The 15,375-nt window shown below is 38.1% G+C and overlaps 1 protein-coding gene across 4 annotated transcripts in view; it reads left to right on the top strand.

The window, feature by feature from the left end:
* IQCE (IQ motif containing E) overlaps window positions 1–15,375 on the top strand; it is a 32,346-nt gene that overhangs the window by 1,424 nt on the left and 15,547 nt on the right. For 3 of the 4 annotated variants that reach the window (XR_014572833.1, XM_083800594.1, XM_083800595.1), the window contains exons 2-17: window positions 39–86; window positions 775–817; window positions 1,190–1,330; window positions 1,629–1,760; window positions 2,745–2,815; window positions 3,533–3,646; window positions 5,556–5,606; window positions 6,133–6,203; window positions 6,418–6,490; window positions 6,909–6,958; window positions 9,544–9,701; window positions 10,211–10,266; window positions 10,575–10,783; window positions 11,580–11,684; window positions 12,471–12,573; window positions 14,902–14,997. Coding sequence is in view for 3 of the 4 variants with exons in the window: in XM_083800594.1 (XP_083656720.1) it covers window positions 39–86; window positions 775–817; window positions 1,190–1,330; window positions 1,629–1,760; window positions 2,745–2,815; window positions 3,533–3,646; window positions 5,556–5,606; window positions 6,133–6,203; window positions 6,418–6,490; window positions 6,909–6,958; window positions 9,544–9,701; window positions 10,211–10,266; window positions 10,575–10,783; window positions 11,580–11,684; window positions 12,471–12,573; window positions 14,902–14,997 (1,521 nt within the window). In the remaining variant the exon portion in view is untranslated. Of the gene's footprint in view, window positions 1–38; window positions 87–774; window positions 943–1,189; window positions 1,331–1,628; window positions 1,761–2,744; window positions 2,816–3,532; window positions 3,647–5,555; window positions 5,607–6,132; window positions 6,204–6,417; window positions 6,491–6,908; window positions 6,959–9,543; window positions 9,702–10,210; window positions 10,267–10,574; window positions 10,784–11,579; window positions 11,685–12,470; window positions 12,574–14,901; window positions 14,998–15,375 lie in introns of those variants that run through there. The other variant, XM_083800596.1, reaches the window with a different exon arrangement.

Here is a 15,375-nt window from a genome sequence, read left to right on the forward strand (position 1 = left end):
GAGAGTAGCAAACATTGCAGTTTGTGTTTATTTCCCAGGGAGATGACAGCCTGTCCGTGATAACCTGTGAATCAGATGCAGAAATGGTGAGTTTTATTAATGGCATTCTGCAGATAAACGCCTTAAAAAGGCCTCAGAGTGTTCTTGCACACACTACACCCACGTGGTGTCTCCTGATCAATAAGAGATCCTTCAGAGAGGAGAAGTAACAATGTCCTTGCGATGCAGTTGGATATGAAAACCTCATCTAATTCCAGATGTAATTTTGGCTTCTAAATTCACCTTCTCTAAATTCTTCTTCTGGGAGCTGCAAGTGATATTTGGCTTTATTTTGCTGCTTTATCAAGTCATGGGCCTAACTAATCATTTTACAGTGTTTTTGTGGAATTCAGCAAGCCTTTCCTTTAGCTAAATGGTCCTATGGATCAGCCTCTGCTCTGTGATCATCTTGGACTTGTTGTCACTTGTACTTAGTACTGATGGGGAAGGTCTTAATGTCCTGAGCATGAATACACTATTTTGTAGGATAAAACTTCAGTAGTTACCACCTTAGTTTGGTGACTGTTGCTGTGGCCAAACCTGCATGTACTCAATGCTACAGATTTTGCTTTCTACACAGGTTTTGTGTTATTAGAGTAAGTGCTCTTAATATAAAATTGGAGTCGATTTTGCAGTTATATCCTCAAGTGTTTGAAGGGTGGAATATTTTAAATATACATTATATATTTAAATATAAATTATTTATTATATTATTATATTTTTTTTTCCTTCCAGAAGTTAAAGAAGAGAATTTTTCACAAGCCTCCGAAGTCACCAAGTAAGAGTTGCAAAGTCTTTTCTTCTGCTTCCATTGTGCACAACAAGATAGGTTTCTACAGGACACAGGAACTGCAGGATTTGTTTGAAACAACATCTTACGATTCTCCCTAGAATTACTCATTGGTGGGTGCAGGGCACATGTATCTGAGATTTGTGTTCTGTAACTAGTGAAGTTAGATTTTTATAGGCTAAATGTTGAAGTTTATAGCTTAGTTGGAGTTCTTGATTATTTTTATATTATTATTTTTTATATTATTTTTATATATTTTTCTAAGTGATAGGGCTGTGTCTGGGAAGCACCTTGAAGCACAAGGCAGAATTTTTGTGATTTTGAACTTTTTAAGGCAAGAGATATTTTCTTTTGTTTTAGAGTCTCCGTACAGCTCTAGCACACAACTGTATCCTAAAAAAACTGCCATTTGGAGATCTCTGCAGGGAACAGGCAGTGCACGTTTTGAGAATGCAGCTGTAAAAAACCCAAGGCAGATGTGGCTGGGATCACTGAAACAAGGTATCAGTACAGAAATTTCATCTGTATACGTGGATAAAATTCACTGTTGGGGACAGCTTAGCATCTGATACTTAAACAATAAATATGTATTTGTTTAGAGGGTACGTAGGAAGTCATTTCAGTATTACTTGGGTGGTTGGAACTGCGTTTGAGTTATCTGATCTTGAGCACTGGAATTTATAGTAGGAATGATTAACAGCATCTGGAGCTTTCTGTGTCGTATTTGCTCAGAATAAATCCACAAACGCAATTCACAATTATCCCTGACTTTAGCATTTTGTTCCATTTTTGTTGGCAGGAGTGAGCCACCCCCTGAAATCAGATGTTGACGTGGGGCAAGCGCGATCTAGTGTTTCTAGTAGCACTCCAGAGTATTTGAAGGAAGCTCTAGGAATGAAGAAGCCAAAACATTCCCGTTCTTCTAGTAATGGTAAACTCTGTGATTGTGTGGTAGATAAAAGATAGTGATGTCATTTCTTTTTCTATGTAAAACCACGCGTTATTTGTTTAAGATCTTAGCTTTAGTAAGGCAAGACCCGTTCAGTTTAACCTGTATTAAAGTACATTTGTCAAAATGTGATCATTGGAATACTTTGGAGATTTGTAAATTGGTTAAGGCGGCTTCCCAGATTTTTGTGAGCAATGAATCACTATTAGCTTTCAGAACTTCTTGCAAATTGCCATGCTTTTTCAGCTGAAAAAGCTGCAAATATAATATGGTTCAATGGGCCAGCTGTAGACAATTTATTGTGACTTTGCAAAGCATAGTTTAGGAACCATTGATAGAAACCATCTGCTTGCCTGAAATTCTATGTAATTGACTCCTTTTACTTCTTTTCTAGAAAGTGTTTTATCATGTGGTTGTGATATTAAAATCAACTGGTTTTTATGAGAAAAGCAAAATTTAAAACTTTTATCCTGTTCTTCTTCAATGAGAACTGTAAAGTTAGAAATCCTAGTTTTAAATTCCATTTCAAATGATACCTATGCTCTTATTATACCTGTATGCATAGGTTCCAGCAACTCTGAAAGGCAATAAACTTTCACACATTAGGCATCAATAGGAAAAATGTCTTTTGGGCATCTTTTAGAAATCTTTTGTAAGTAATTGACTTATTGGGATGGAAAGACTTCAGTCTTCTGTGAAGTGTTTTTCTTGAGAAGTGTATTTTAATCTAGCATGAGAGAAAAGGGAGATACTTAAGAGAAATTTGATGTATAATCTGGCAGAAGGTTCGTGAGGTAACATCTCCATTTTTGTTTATAAAATTAATTCCTTTGATCTCATTTCTTTTTAAAATGGTCTAGTTTCCACTTTGGTGCTGTTCTAAATATTTTCTTTAAATTAGAAGATTTTTATTTAGGAGAAGGTACTTTTTTCAGATCTGCTTATTTTATGTGCCTTTTTCTGTAGGCTACATTCCTGGAACTCCTGACTACAAAGAAAAAGAAGATATGTATGATGAAATAATAGAACTTAAAAAGGTACTGTCTCTCTGATGTTTACGTAATAAAAGTTATAGGGCTGCTCCGTCCATCTCTAGATGTCCAGACCTTGTTGGTTCAGAATACTTTGGTTTCTACAACTGAGACATCCACCAAACTTTTTTTTTTGTATTTATAATGCAAGGTCTAAACTAAACTTATGTCTGTTTAAGGCAATTTCATTGTTCTTATGGTGTGATAGATACTTCTGAGTTCTGGAGGTGGAAGCCTTGAAGTATACCCAGTCCTGAACCCCAGCCATGGCCCTAGCTGGACACTAAAAAGGTTCATTGCATTGGTTTCTTTGACTCTCCATGCACACCCCTCCTTCCCCTCCTTTTTTTTTTCTCCCCTTCCTGGCTGTTATTCATCACATTTTAACAATTTGTCAGTTGATCTTTGTGCAGTGTATGAAAGATGAGGACAAGTTGAACACTAGGCAAGTTGAACCCTAGGGATACCTGTAAACAAATATCTTGGCTGTTGTAGATCATTTGTGTAAGGTTGCCTTTCCGTTAAAACTTTCTTTTTATCTTTTGCCTGTCATCTCTCTTACATGTCAGCCCTGGCCTTAGCGTGATGGTCTTTTTTTTTTTTTTATCTGCTTTGTCCTGGCCATCATAAGTGGATTGTTATCGGCATCAAAACATTTCCATGTCAAAATTCCATGTGATTTTGTCTCTGAAATGAGCTTAGGATTTTTCTCTCCTCTTTTAGACAATACAAGCTCAGAAAAATGAAGGAGATCGAATGAAAACTAAGCTCCGTCGACTGGAAGAAGAGAATAACAGAAAGGATAAACAGATTGAGCAACTGTTGGATCCTTCCAAGGTGACTATTTCTTGGGGATGGGGAGGTGAAGGGTGGGGAGAGGGATAAAAATAGGCAGAAGAGGGCTGAGTGGTGTGGTCCTCATCTCCTTGTCTCACTGAATTTCAGAAGTCTGTAGTGTGTTGACTCCTAGGAGTGATGAACTTGAATATGAGAGGTGGTTGGTTGGTGCAAAGTGATTTCCATTTTGTGTATCTCAGCTTACCATTCCAGCTCCCTTTAAGGGAAGATAACACCATGCTGTGCAGATAAGCTTATTTTGCAAAGATAATTTTCATTTCTGAAGGTAAAATTGAATTGTTGTCCCTTCAGAGGTCTGCTTTTTGAATATTTTGCCTGAGAGTAGAAGGGAGTTAACCTCTTGCATGGTGACTGTTGCATGCAGTCCCAAGACCTGAACCAGGAAACAAAAATGAGCTTTATTATCAGACCCATGAGGCTGAGAAACATTTAGGATCATAGAATACCTGAATTTCACTAAATTCCTGTAGTATTTTTACCCTGATGGGCAGCTATGCTCCACCATAGCTGTGCTCTCATTCCCTTTCTCAAAGGAAGAGGGGCAGAAAATATGATGAAAAAGGGCTCAAGGGTTGAGATAAAGACAGGGGGATCACTCACCAATTACCATTGTGGGCAAAACAGACTCTACATAGAGAGATTAATATAATTTATTCCCTATTACTAATAGACTAGAGCAGTGAGAAACTAAAAGCAAACTAAGCCTCCTTCTCCACCCCAGGTCCACCCACTTCTACCTCCTTTCCCCAAGCAGTGCAGGGGAACAAGAACTAGGGGGTTACAGTCAGTCCATAACACTTTGTCACCTGCTGCTCCTTCGTGGTCATTTTCTTCCCCTGCTCCAGTGTGGAGTCCCTCCCATGGGATGCTGTCCTCCCCAAACTGATGCTGTGTGGGCTTCCCACGGACTTCAGTTGAAGAACTGCTCCAGTGTGGGTCATGGAATCACAGAATGGCTTGGGTTGGAAGGGACCTTAAAGACTAACTCGTTCCAACCCCCCTGCCATAGGCAGGGACAGCACCTACTAGATCAGATTGCTCAGGGCCGCATCCAGCCTGGTCTTGAACACCTGCAGGGATGGGGCATCCACGACCTCTCTGGTCAACCTGTTTCGGCGGCCCTCTGAGTGAAGAACTTCCTCCTAACCTCTAATCTAAATCTCCCCTCTTGCAGTTAAAAATCGTTCCCCCTTTTCATGTCATTATCTGACTAAGCAAAAAGTTGCTCTCTGTCTTTTTTGTAAGCCTCCGTTAAGTATTGAAAAGCTGCAATAAGGTCACCCTGGAGCCTTCTCTTCTTTAGGCTGAACATCCCCAGCTCTCCCAGCCTTTCTTCCTAGGGGAACATGAAGGGTCCATACCACGGAGTCCATCCTTTAGGAGCAAACTGCTCCAGCATGGTTGGCAGCTCCCACCAGATCACCTGCTCATTTGTGGGCTCCTCTCCATAGGCTGCAACTCCTCTCTCTCAGCTGCTGTTGTTTTTTTTTACTTTCTTAAATATGCTCTCATAGAGCTGCAACCAGCATCGCTCATTGGCTCAGCGGTGCAGCAGGTCCCTTTTGGAGCCAGCTGGAGCTGGCTCTTATCTAATGTGTAGCATCTTCTGGACTCTTCTCACAGAGGCCACCCCTGCAGCCCCCCTGCTGCCAAAATCTGTCCGCATAAACCCAATACAATTCCTTGCGCCTGTTGTTTTCTGTGTTCTCTTCTGCATCTTGAGAGAAGCATCCTAATACAAACTGGTGAGCATAGGGACTTCTAAATTTAAGCTGTTGGACTGTGAAATGACTATGGAGATAAGTAGATTAGAAAATTCCGTGGAAAGAGCTGACAATAGAATAAAGTAGCAAAGTTGGTCATTTGCATTATTTGTCTTCTCTTGCAGTGCTCTGAGCTGGCACGAGCTTTGTCAGAAAAGAAGTCCGACAATGGATGGGTAATAGTTTGCTACCTTTTGCTTTCATTCCTCTTTTTTTCCTCTTGCCAAGTTGAACCACTACTGAATTAAAAAAAAATAGAATGAAGTAAGAAAGAATAAACAGTTAGGGAATCGTGTAACAATTATTTTTATAGTCAGGTAACAAGGATCTGAAATTAACTGATTTGTAGAGAGCTTTCTTTGTCACTTCTTTGAGTCTGTTTGCATCTGTGTTCTCCCTGTTATCCTGCTAAATTCAAAGCAGCAAATAATGGGCAGAGTTGTTTTTATTTATTCGTTATGTGTAAATATTATAAAACTGGTTATGTTACCATAGATAGAAGTTAGGGATCTAATTTCTTTAGTGTCCTGTTTGAAACAGGGTAACGGACATGCATGTGATTTATTAAGTGCTAAAGTAGGTAGGAATAAGTATGTCTGATTAGGTACAATTTATAAAGAGAGGGTGAGATTATGGAGAAATGCAACTTCTGTGAAGAGACGGATCACTGTAGGACTGATGACTTCTTTGTTCTTTCTGTAGGTGGTTAGTGGATTAAAGCAGAAGGTTCTCAAGCTAGAACAACAGTGCAAGGAGAAAGACAATGCTATCAAGTATGACTTTGGAGGGGTAGGGGCTTGTATTGGATAAGATAATCAATGGAATCTGAAACCCAATATTTTTCACCCATATTCTTCAGTTTCTTAACACAAATTAGCAAACTCGGAGAACATCGTAGAAATTATAAACCACCCACCCAGAAACTGTAAACCAACAGGTATTGCTGTGGCTTTGCCAGTGTGATTATTTTTTTTCTTCTATTTTTAGCAAATTCCAGTCAGACCTGAAGACCAATAATTTGGAAGAAATGAGGATAGCTATGGAAACCTACTATGAAGAGGTACATCTGACGAGGCTTTTATCATGCGTACTAGAAAGGAAGTTTTTCAGTTGTTGAGTTGAAGTATAAATAAAATGTTTTAGATAGGTTTCCTGCAGCTTAGCTGCACCTGTCATTAGAATCAGATTTTCACTGGCATTCTTACAGCTCCTTCTATATGTACTGAAAAATCTTTTTTCCTCAATAAGTTGAATGTATTAATCAAGAAGGGGAAATAATGAAACTAATGTACATCTGTGTGTAGTGCGTAGGTGAAAGGCAACATAACAATAGCCTAATTTTCAGTGATGGAATTGTTGCCTCTACTACTACCCAAAAGGTCTTGCTCTGATTTTCACCAAATGACCAAATATGTTTCGTTAATGATGTGTTTCCCACAGCTAGCACATTAATCGAATCTATATTTTGTACTTCACAGGTTCACCGTCTCCAAGTCCTCCTGGCAAAATCTGAAACTATGAGGAAAAAGTATGTTTCATTCTTTTGAAGCAGATATTAGTGTATATATGTTTCATATATCACTAATATACTACTTTGGAAAACAATTACATGGGAACTGTTTATTTTGTCATTTAGATTGCTGGATTTGCTTTTTCATACTGCTTTGGTTAGCCTCACAGCCTTAGCATGTGTCTTAGTCACATTTTTTTCTGTAGATAGATCATTTTGTGGATGTGGGAAAAATGCTAGAGCTATTTAAAAAGTCCACAGAAGCTCTGAAAGTTTATTTGTTAAATAAAATCCATCTTCCCCCATAATTATGCCTATTATGATATGACTGCTGATTAAAACAAACTCAGTAGAATTTTGACATTTTACTGTTGAGTCAGTTCTGGGCCTTGCTCTATAGTGCGTGCTGCACTGAAGTTATTTTGGAGTAAACTTGATTTTCCTGCGGTACAGAGATACAGATCCAAAGCTCAGGGTATCTTTTGTGAGATATCCATGAGTGGCGGTAGTAAGACACTGTCAGAGAAGCTTGTCTTGGTGCTTGTCACCAGTGCGCAGGTGTACAGATGGTGATGAGGGTAAACATGCTGTGAGAAACGGTATACAGAGGAAATAAAAATCAAAGCACAAAGGCAAAAGACCAAGCTACAATAAGAGAGGAGAGCAAGGGAGTGTTAGTTGAGCTGAGAAGAGGGTAACAGTCTTGTGGGGTAGGAAAATGTATTGCAGTAGTGAAGCACACCACTTCCAAATTTGCTTGTCCTCTTGGCTTTGTTTTAAGCGCAGGCAGCTATCTTAGTTTTGGTTGTCATTATATGGATTGATAGAAACATGAAAGCTCTTTGTGGGTCATTATGTGCACTAGTTGTGTTTTGTTGATTTCTGTTGACTCTTGTGGTTTGAAAACAGGGATTTGGTTTGTCACTTTTTTTTTTTTTTTAAATTCTTCCTTTGGCTCAGGCATGCAGTGACTAGCCTCTCAAGGCTGTAAGCCTTCACACTTAATTTAGTCACAGGTGAAAATGAATCATCGGGTCTCTTCCTTGTCCTCATTTATTCATAGCTTCAAAAAGCAGTGGTCAGGGCAGTCTCTCTCAATTATATGAGTGTCTGTCTCTACTTGAGAGGCCAAGCACTGAAATAATAGGTGTTGTTGAAGGTCAGGACTCTGGCACATAGAAGGAGTTGTAGGAGTGTGTTTCTTTCATGATGCTTGTCTACATTATTTCTGGCTGAAGTGAATGGCGTTTAGCTCCTCTTTTCAGTATTTTCACTGAACTATGAGTGTTTATACGTGGGGTTGTGGTTCCCAATTGCAGCTAAAGACTAGACAAATTTTGAAACCCTCAGCATTTTCTGCAGTTGTTTCAGTTTGGTTTTGATGAGCCTGAAATAATGGCACCCAGTCATACAGTTATGATTTCTATCATTTCTGTCATTTCCCATTTTTGGTGATTTTTTTTTTTCTACTCCCTGCTTGGGACAGTTTTATGAATAGTCATCCATGATACCTGACCAGCTTTATTTATTTGTTTCCCTGTTCCTCTGCACTGCTCAAGGGGAGGAGGTAGGAGAGGGTGGATGGGGGATAATTTCCAAAAGGTAAATTAGGTATCTTTTCACTTAAATAGCCTAATGGTAGACTGTCTTCCCCATCATCTTATAATTATTTCAGTGAATAAGTGATGTAAGGTTCCTTCATAAACTGTTCTGTGAATGTCATTGGCATTTGTCCAAAAGTAAGTCCATCCTTTGTTTTCAGAAGTAAGTTTTCAAGATTTTTCTCGTAGTGATAAGGAACAATTATTTCATCTCACTAGAAATCTGTTTTGTGATCAAACTTTGCAACTTTGAACATCTGGAAGCTGAGTTTTCTTCCTCCTTTTATTAGAAAAATAAATAGGCAAAATCGCTGATATTTTAAGCATTCTTAACACAGGAAAGCAGAATTTCCCTTTTCTGGTGACTCTCATTCCAACTACATCAATGTAAGCTATATCCTCCAAATCCATTTCAAATTTCTCACTGATTGAAATGTACCTTAAAGAAATTTCTGAGGGGTTTACAGTCTCAGGACCAGTTTCTTTCATATTAAAGCATTTATAGGTACACTTCTGTGTAAAATACATTTATATGTTGGATTTGAGTTATTTTTCCTGTGTATAGCCTGCTCTCCCAATCTCAATCTGCTTGTTGAGTCGGAGAAAAAAAAAAAAGGCAATTCAGTACACGCAGGTTAGCTTTCTGTGCTGAACAGCTTTTTGGAGAAGTCTCTCCATTAGCTGTAGATAAGTGTTTTTTGATCTTTTGGTCCATAGATCACTGGTAAAGCATTATATGATTAGTTAACAAAACATTTACAAGAATAAATAAATACAATTCACACAAGAATTGTGAAAGTGAGCAAGACAGTCTTTCACTATTGTTTTAGGAAAAAGCGTTCAACTCTTCAAATCAAGAAAGTTGTGAAATGCTGTCAGGGAGTGAGGTGAAACAGTTAATGTAGCCAGCTGACTTAGACAGTAAGGCTGTTCCATTCCTTCTGATGCTGCTTTTTTGTTCTCTGCTTTTAAGTTAACTTTCTGTTCTTGACTCTTTTCAAGTACAGAGGGCAGAGATACCCAAAAACGACTAAAGGCATTGAACGCTGCTGTCCTGAGATTGTCCCGGAACATCAAGGAATTACAGAATGAGAATCGGAGTCTGAAAGAAGATCTAGATCACGTAGTGAGCACTTCTCTTGCATCCAATATAACAAAAAGTAGGTGCTAAAAGTTGGTGAATGAGGGGCAAGGGATTTAGGTACATTTGAAAAATGTGTTTGAGAGAGAGGGCAAGACACAGCAATGTTAGAAATAAGGGAGACAAGACAAAGATGGAGATTTGTGATAGGCAGAAGTTGGAATGAGAAATTTCTTACAATAGTCTCTCCCTTACTTGTGGGGATGCTGCTCCAGCAAGACATTCCTTTATTATTATTCCTGAGAAGTTCTGGACTGGAATCACTTAAGATTAAGTTTTTGCTGGAAAACTATTTATATCTGTTGGAAATGGATGAACATGAATGGTTTATATTGTTTTTTGAGCTAACTGGTATAGGAAGTCAGATATTTCAAGACTGTTTTAATCTTTTCATTACTGCATCTTTAAAGTTGAGGCTCAGTGATCTTTAGGTGGTCTTTTTGTATGGACAGAAGTTAAAAAAAAAACAAAAAAAAATGTTAATTCACTGATACAGTTTCCTGTTTAAAGCTTCATTTTTGTGTTTAGATTACAGTGAATGGAGCAAGCAGAGGCTCATGAGGCGGATTGTGGAACTAGAAAAGGTGAGTTATCATAGTCGCATGGCTGTCTTACCTATCTCCAAGCAGAAAATACCAAACCCCTGGCTTGTACTCATGGCATGTATCAGCATTGTGTATTGTAGCACGCACGTGTGATCTGATGTCTGCACCATGTCCCCTTCCTCCCTTTTTTTCTTTTATCAGACTTGAATGTAAATGCATGTTTTAGGATTAAGTTCTGTTTGATCTTTTCTCATGGCCTAAGTGAAATTGTTTTATGCTAAATTTAATTTTCCTCTTCTATTTGCATTTGTGGTATTTTTTTGTGTATGTAAATTTATCATTTTCAGAAACTAGGTGCCATGGAGAACACCCGGGTATCACCAGCAGATAGCGAGTCATCACAGTTACTTGCTGTGTCATCTTCACCTTCTACAGACCTGGATCATCCAGCCTCTCAACAGGTAGACCACGTTAAAGAATGCCATCACCTCCGAGGGCTAGTGAAGAAACTGAAGAGTGATAGGAGAGCACTTCAAAATCTCCTACTTAGTAAAGAGTAAGTACAGCACTCTCTGAGATGTTGTCACTTTTGTAGGTAAGAATTATTCATATTATCTTACGGAACAACGCAATCAATTCTTCACATTTTCAGCAAAAAGGCAGATTGTTAAGGATCTCCTCAGCTTTTGTCAGAAGCGTCTTCTAGTCCTCTTGGTGTTGCAAAATTAAGTAACAGAGGGGGGAAAAAAGTAAGCAAGATGATGGAAAATGAGAAATTCTGCACGTTTCTAAAACATTTTTCACACTATATCATTTTGCCAGACACAAGTAAAAGCCTTTGAAGGGTTATATGCTGCTTTAGGCAGCACTTCTTGCACGTATTTTGCTGTAAAAATTTCCCTTTTTTTGTGACAAACTTTTTTTTTTTACTGATCTGCCGCTTTCTCCATTTAAGCCTGCCTTCTGCCTTGTGATGCCATGTGTCTGCTTTTCTCTCCAGTAAGCAACTGATTTGCGATTTAAAGTGTTTAGACTAGTTTGGTGTGTCAGTGCGTAAGGGCAGGCAGGTTAATCTGATCATGAGCAGAGATGTGCACAGAGCTATGTGTTGCTAATAAGATGCTCTGCCTCCCATGTCAACTCGTCTTGAACAAAAATGCATAGTGAGAGCACGCAAAGAGGCTTTCTGGTTCTGAAAAATGTGTTTGCATTTTGCTTTATTTAAAAGGATAAATGTTTAGTTACTTTCTAAATTTCATTTTATTTATAAGTTTAAACAAGAAATAGTTACATGGTTCATGTAAAATAAGATTTTTTTAAAGAATTATTCAGATTTTCTTGTACCTGTATAGATTAGATATCAAGCAGTTGCTGCAGGCAAAGGCTGAAGTGGAGTTGGAGCTGCAGAAGTGGCAGAATAAGAAAGAAGAAAAAAGTATGGAAGAACAGACTTCAAGGTATCGTATTCTGTATTAGTAGATCCTTTCAGAACCAAAAAAAAAAAAAAAAGAATAATTCTCCTTTGAAGTGGCTCAAAATTCATAGATCAGATCAACTGCAGGAAGCTGGGAATTTATTTAATGAAAAATGTTTTGGAGGGATGGAGTATGTTACCGGGGAGGAATACTACGGAGTTATTTTAGAGGAAGTAGAAGTCTGAGATGTATAGTAGAAAGAAGAATTAGATTATAATAAAAATGAATGGGAAAAGAAGTGCTATGCTGTGCTTGAGACATTTCTTTTTACAAGAAAAAAAAAACCTGTTGTATCTTTACCTTACCTTAGCCTCTGCTTCTGGACCACTGCCAATATGTCATTCTATGTAGTTCATTTATTTTGTATTACTGTTGGTAATAATCCTGTGCAGAGCGGGAGACAGGAAAGTGATTGCATTATCACTTTGTAAGACAGGACTTTGCTACAGTTTCATATTTATCAGTCATCAATTCAGATCTAGAGGCATTATTAATAGTATCAAGGGTACCATTGTAACCTTGGGCCGCTTTCTTTTCAATTTTAACTTAGGACTGTGCTATCACAACTTGAAAATTGATGCTCGGTGTCTGTAACCGTGAGAATATGTATCATGTTATCCTGAGAACCGTTTCCCACTTTGGCCTTTAAAAAAAAAAAAAAAAAAAAAAGCACAAAGTAACCCAATTTTATGAAATAGGTTTAGCATATTCAAAGCAGGAAAAACAGAAAATTTCTAGCTACAAATATCTTTGCTTTTCCAACCATAGTGAGGAAATCCAGATCCTTACACAGAAAGTTGGGAAATCTGAGGCAACACTGGAGGAAGAGAAGAGTGAAATGGCAGAAGACACAATGGAAAAGCTTAATAAGGTACAGAAAAGTGGTGTTTTTTTTTCCTTGCATCTAATACCTTGCAAATGGAGCTGATAGTCTAAATAGCTGCTAGATCTGTCTTTTCAGAGAAGCATCTTGTTACAGAGACTCTGAATGATGGTTAATTTCCGGAGTTTATAGTTAAGTTGTTTCAATAATCGCCACTGCTACTTAGCGTTTTTTTTGGAGCTACCTTAGTAACTACCTACCTGCCCTACCATCACTTTTTTTCTTATTCACTGGAATATTACAAAAAAGCTTATACTTAAGTATTTTTTGCCTTCCTTCCTAAGAAGAGAAAAAAAAATTATACTTGTGATATTAATTTATATCTTCTTGTAACACCTAAGCCCATTAGCTAATTTCAGTCAGATACCGTAGAGGGAGGGAGGTCTTGTAAGGTTTGAAAGTTAAAGTTGTACAGACAGATAAGTGCGCTCACTGGCAGACTGACAAAAGACAACAACAACAAAAAGACCCTTTGCAGTGCTTTTACTCTGACCAGATGATCAATTAGGGCCCATGTGCTGTCCAATCAAAAAATATTCTTTAGCCCTTCTGTTTGCATGGAAGTTGAGCATTCTTTCATGGGAAGGTTTACCAGATATAGAGTACTAATCATGATGAAAACCAAGTTGTTTTGTTTTTTGGTTCCCCTGCTGATGGGGCACCGCACTTAAGTAAACAATTAAAGAAGATGCCAATACAATAAAATAAACTCTTGTCCCTTTTGAAATGAAGTTTTTCTAGAGTTGAAATATTCATAATTGGATTCAATTCTGGATTTTCTGGTATCTAATAACTGTATTTGTGCAGCCCTTAATCCTTCTGGCCAGTCTTAAATAGGTCTGTGTACTCAATTGCTTTTTTTTTTCCATGAAATATACGTGAACTTGATATCTTTGCAGTCTTCTGTCCCTTTGCCAAATGTTGTTGTAGCTGGTCAATGGAGATGAGTGGGCTCTGACAGAAACGCTTTCAGATGCAGGGTGGTCATGTTAATCTCATTTCACTAAAAACTAGCTGAGAAGTATTACTGGGGATTTTGGTTGTTTGTATTTTAAAATTAATATACCCTGAAATTACAGGTAATATGAAAGTATAAATAAAAATGTCCATAAGCTTAAGAGGGTACTATTTTTGATATACTGCGCAATTTGTAGGAATTTGGGTTAGATTTTTTGTGTTACAGGCTGATAGATGCTAGATGATGTTTTGAATACCAAGTAACATGTTTTTAAAAACAGCCAGTGAACAGCCCCTTTTTTTCCTCTGCAGGCTATGTATATTCTTGGCCAGTAACCATCTATTTATTGAAATGTTCCCATTATTTGTAATTATCACTAAGTTCCTACCAATTTTTCATTTTAATAGTAGGTTGTCATTTTTAATATAACATGATCCATTTGCTAAGCTTAAGCCTGTAACTCAGTATTTTAAAGGTTATAAATAAATCCTTCTTACAGAATCAAGAAGCTTTTTTCAGACTCTGTAAAATCTCTTGTTCCTCTACTTAGAATTTTACACCAACATATTAGATTAGTCTTTTAAAATTGCAGTTATAACTTCTGTTTGGCAAGTGAAGTAGAATGATTAGTATGGGTATGATATTTAGGAATCAAAAAGATCAGTTGGCTGGAGGTGGAATGTGCAACCACACCTCAGGAGAAATAACCAGAACAAAATCTTGTTTTGTTCTTGCTTTCTCTCTTTTTTCCTCTAATTAAATAATTTCTTCAAGACAGAAGAGTAGAGTTATATCAATTTACACAAGCCTTCTGTCTTGTCAGTGTCACGTGATGGCCAACACAACATATCAGCAAGCTTAAAAAGATGATTGTGGGGTCTCAGCTGTCAGGAAGAGATATGAGAGAGCTCCTAGGTTAATTAATATTAGTGTTCTCTGGAGAAAAATTGTAAAATTAGGTACTCTGACATTTGTTCTCAGTCTGTCAATAACAGATGCACAAAAAAAAAAAAGTTTCTTATCAACAAAGCATTGGTTTCCACTGTGAGAGTTCTTACTGCTATAGTCATGCATAGAAAGGTCGAAGTATGTGTAAATGAAAACCTTCATGTTCCTGTGCTCAGCTAACTGCTAAAATGGGGACAAGAATGTGTTTTATGTTAAGTCATCCCGATGATGAACTTGAACATGAGCAGTATTCAGAGCTAAGATTTTCCTCTGACTTTCTTCTACCCTGTAGGCAGGTTGAATGTTTAAAAACTCAGGTTACAGCTGACTTGAGAAAAATCGACACCGATTTCCCCTCTCAGAATTCTAACTCATCTTCAGTGTACTAAGCTAAAGGTTCTTCTTCTCAGTCCTCACCAGTCTGCACGGTTAAAGGCGAAGAAGATCATAGGAAGGAACAAGCAGCCAAATGCATTCAGAGGTGGTGGAAGTTGTACCAAAACAAGGTGAGAGTCCCCTGTCGGGAAGCAATGAGGACTCCCACTTCTGCATTTTACTTTTGTTTCGGAATCTAGAGTAACCTGCTGCTGGGCTCCAGTAACTACAGCAGTGCTTCCCAGTCAGATTCCTTACTGCCATCTTCTCTACCACCACTTTTTTTCAAGTCCTCCCTGCTGCTGCTGCTTTTGCCTTTTCTCCCTAGAACCCTGTTTCTGCTGTGAGGACCGTTTCTAAATGGGGGAGTCTGGGTGAGAAACTGAAGGGAGCAATAGCAGTGCTCCCTTGGTAGCGTTGACTCCTTGGATCCTCTTCTCATGGAGTTCCTGCCTTCTGCATCCTGGCAACAGTGTTAGCACTGGAGCAGAGCCCAAGCTAATAAGCAC

Source organism: Anser anser (assembly GCF_964211835.1).
Source record: "Anser anser genome assembly, chromosome: 15".
NCBI lineage: Eukaryota > Metazoa > Chordata > Aves > Anseriformes > Anatidae > Anser > Anser anser.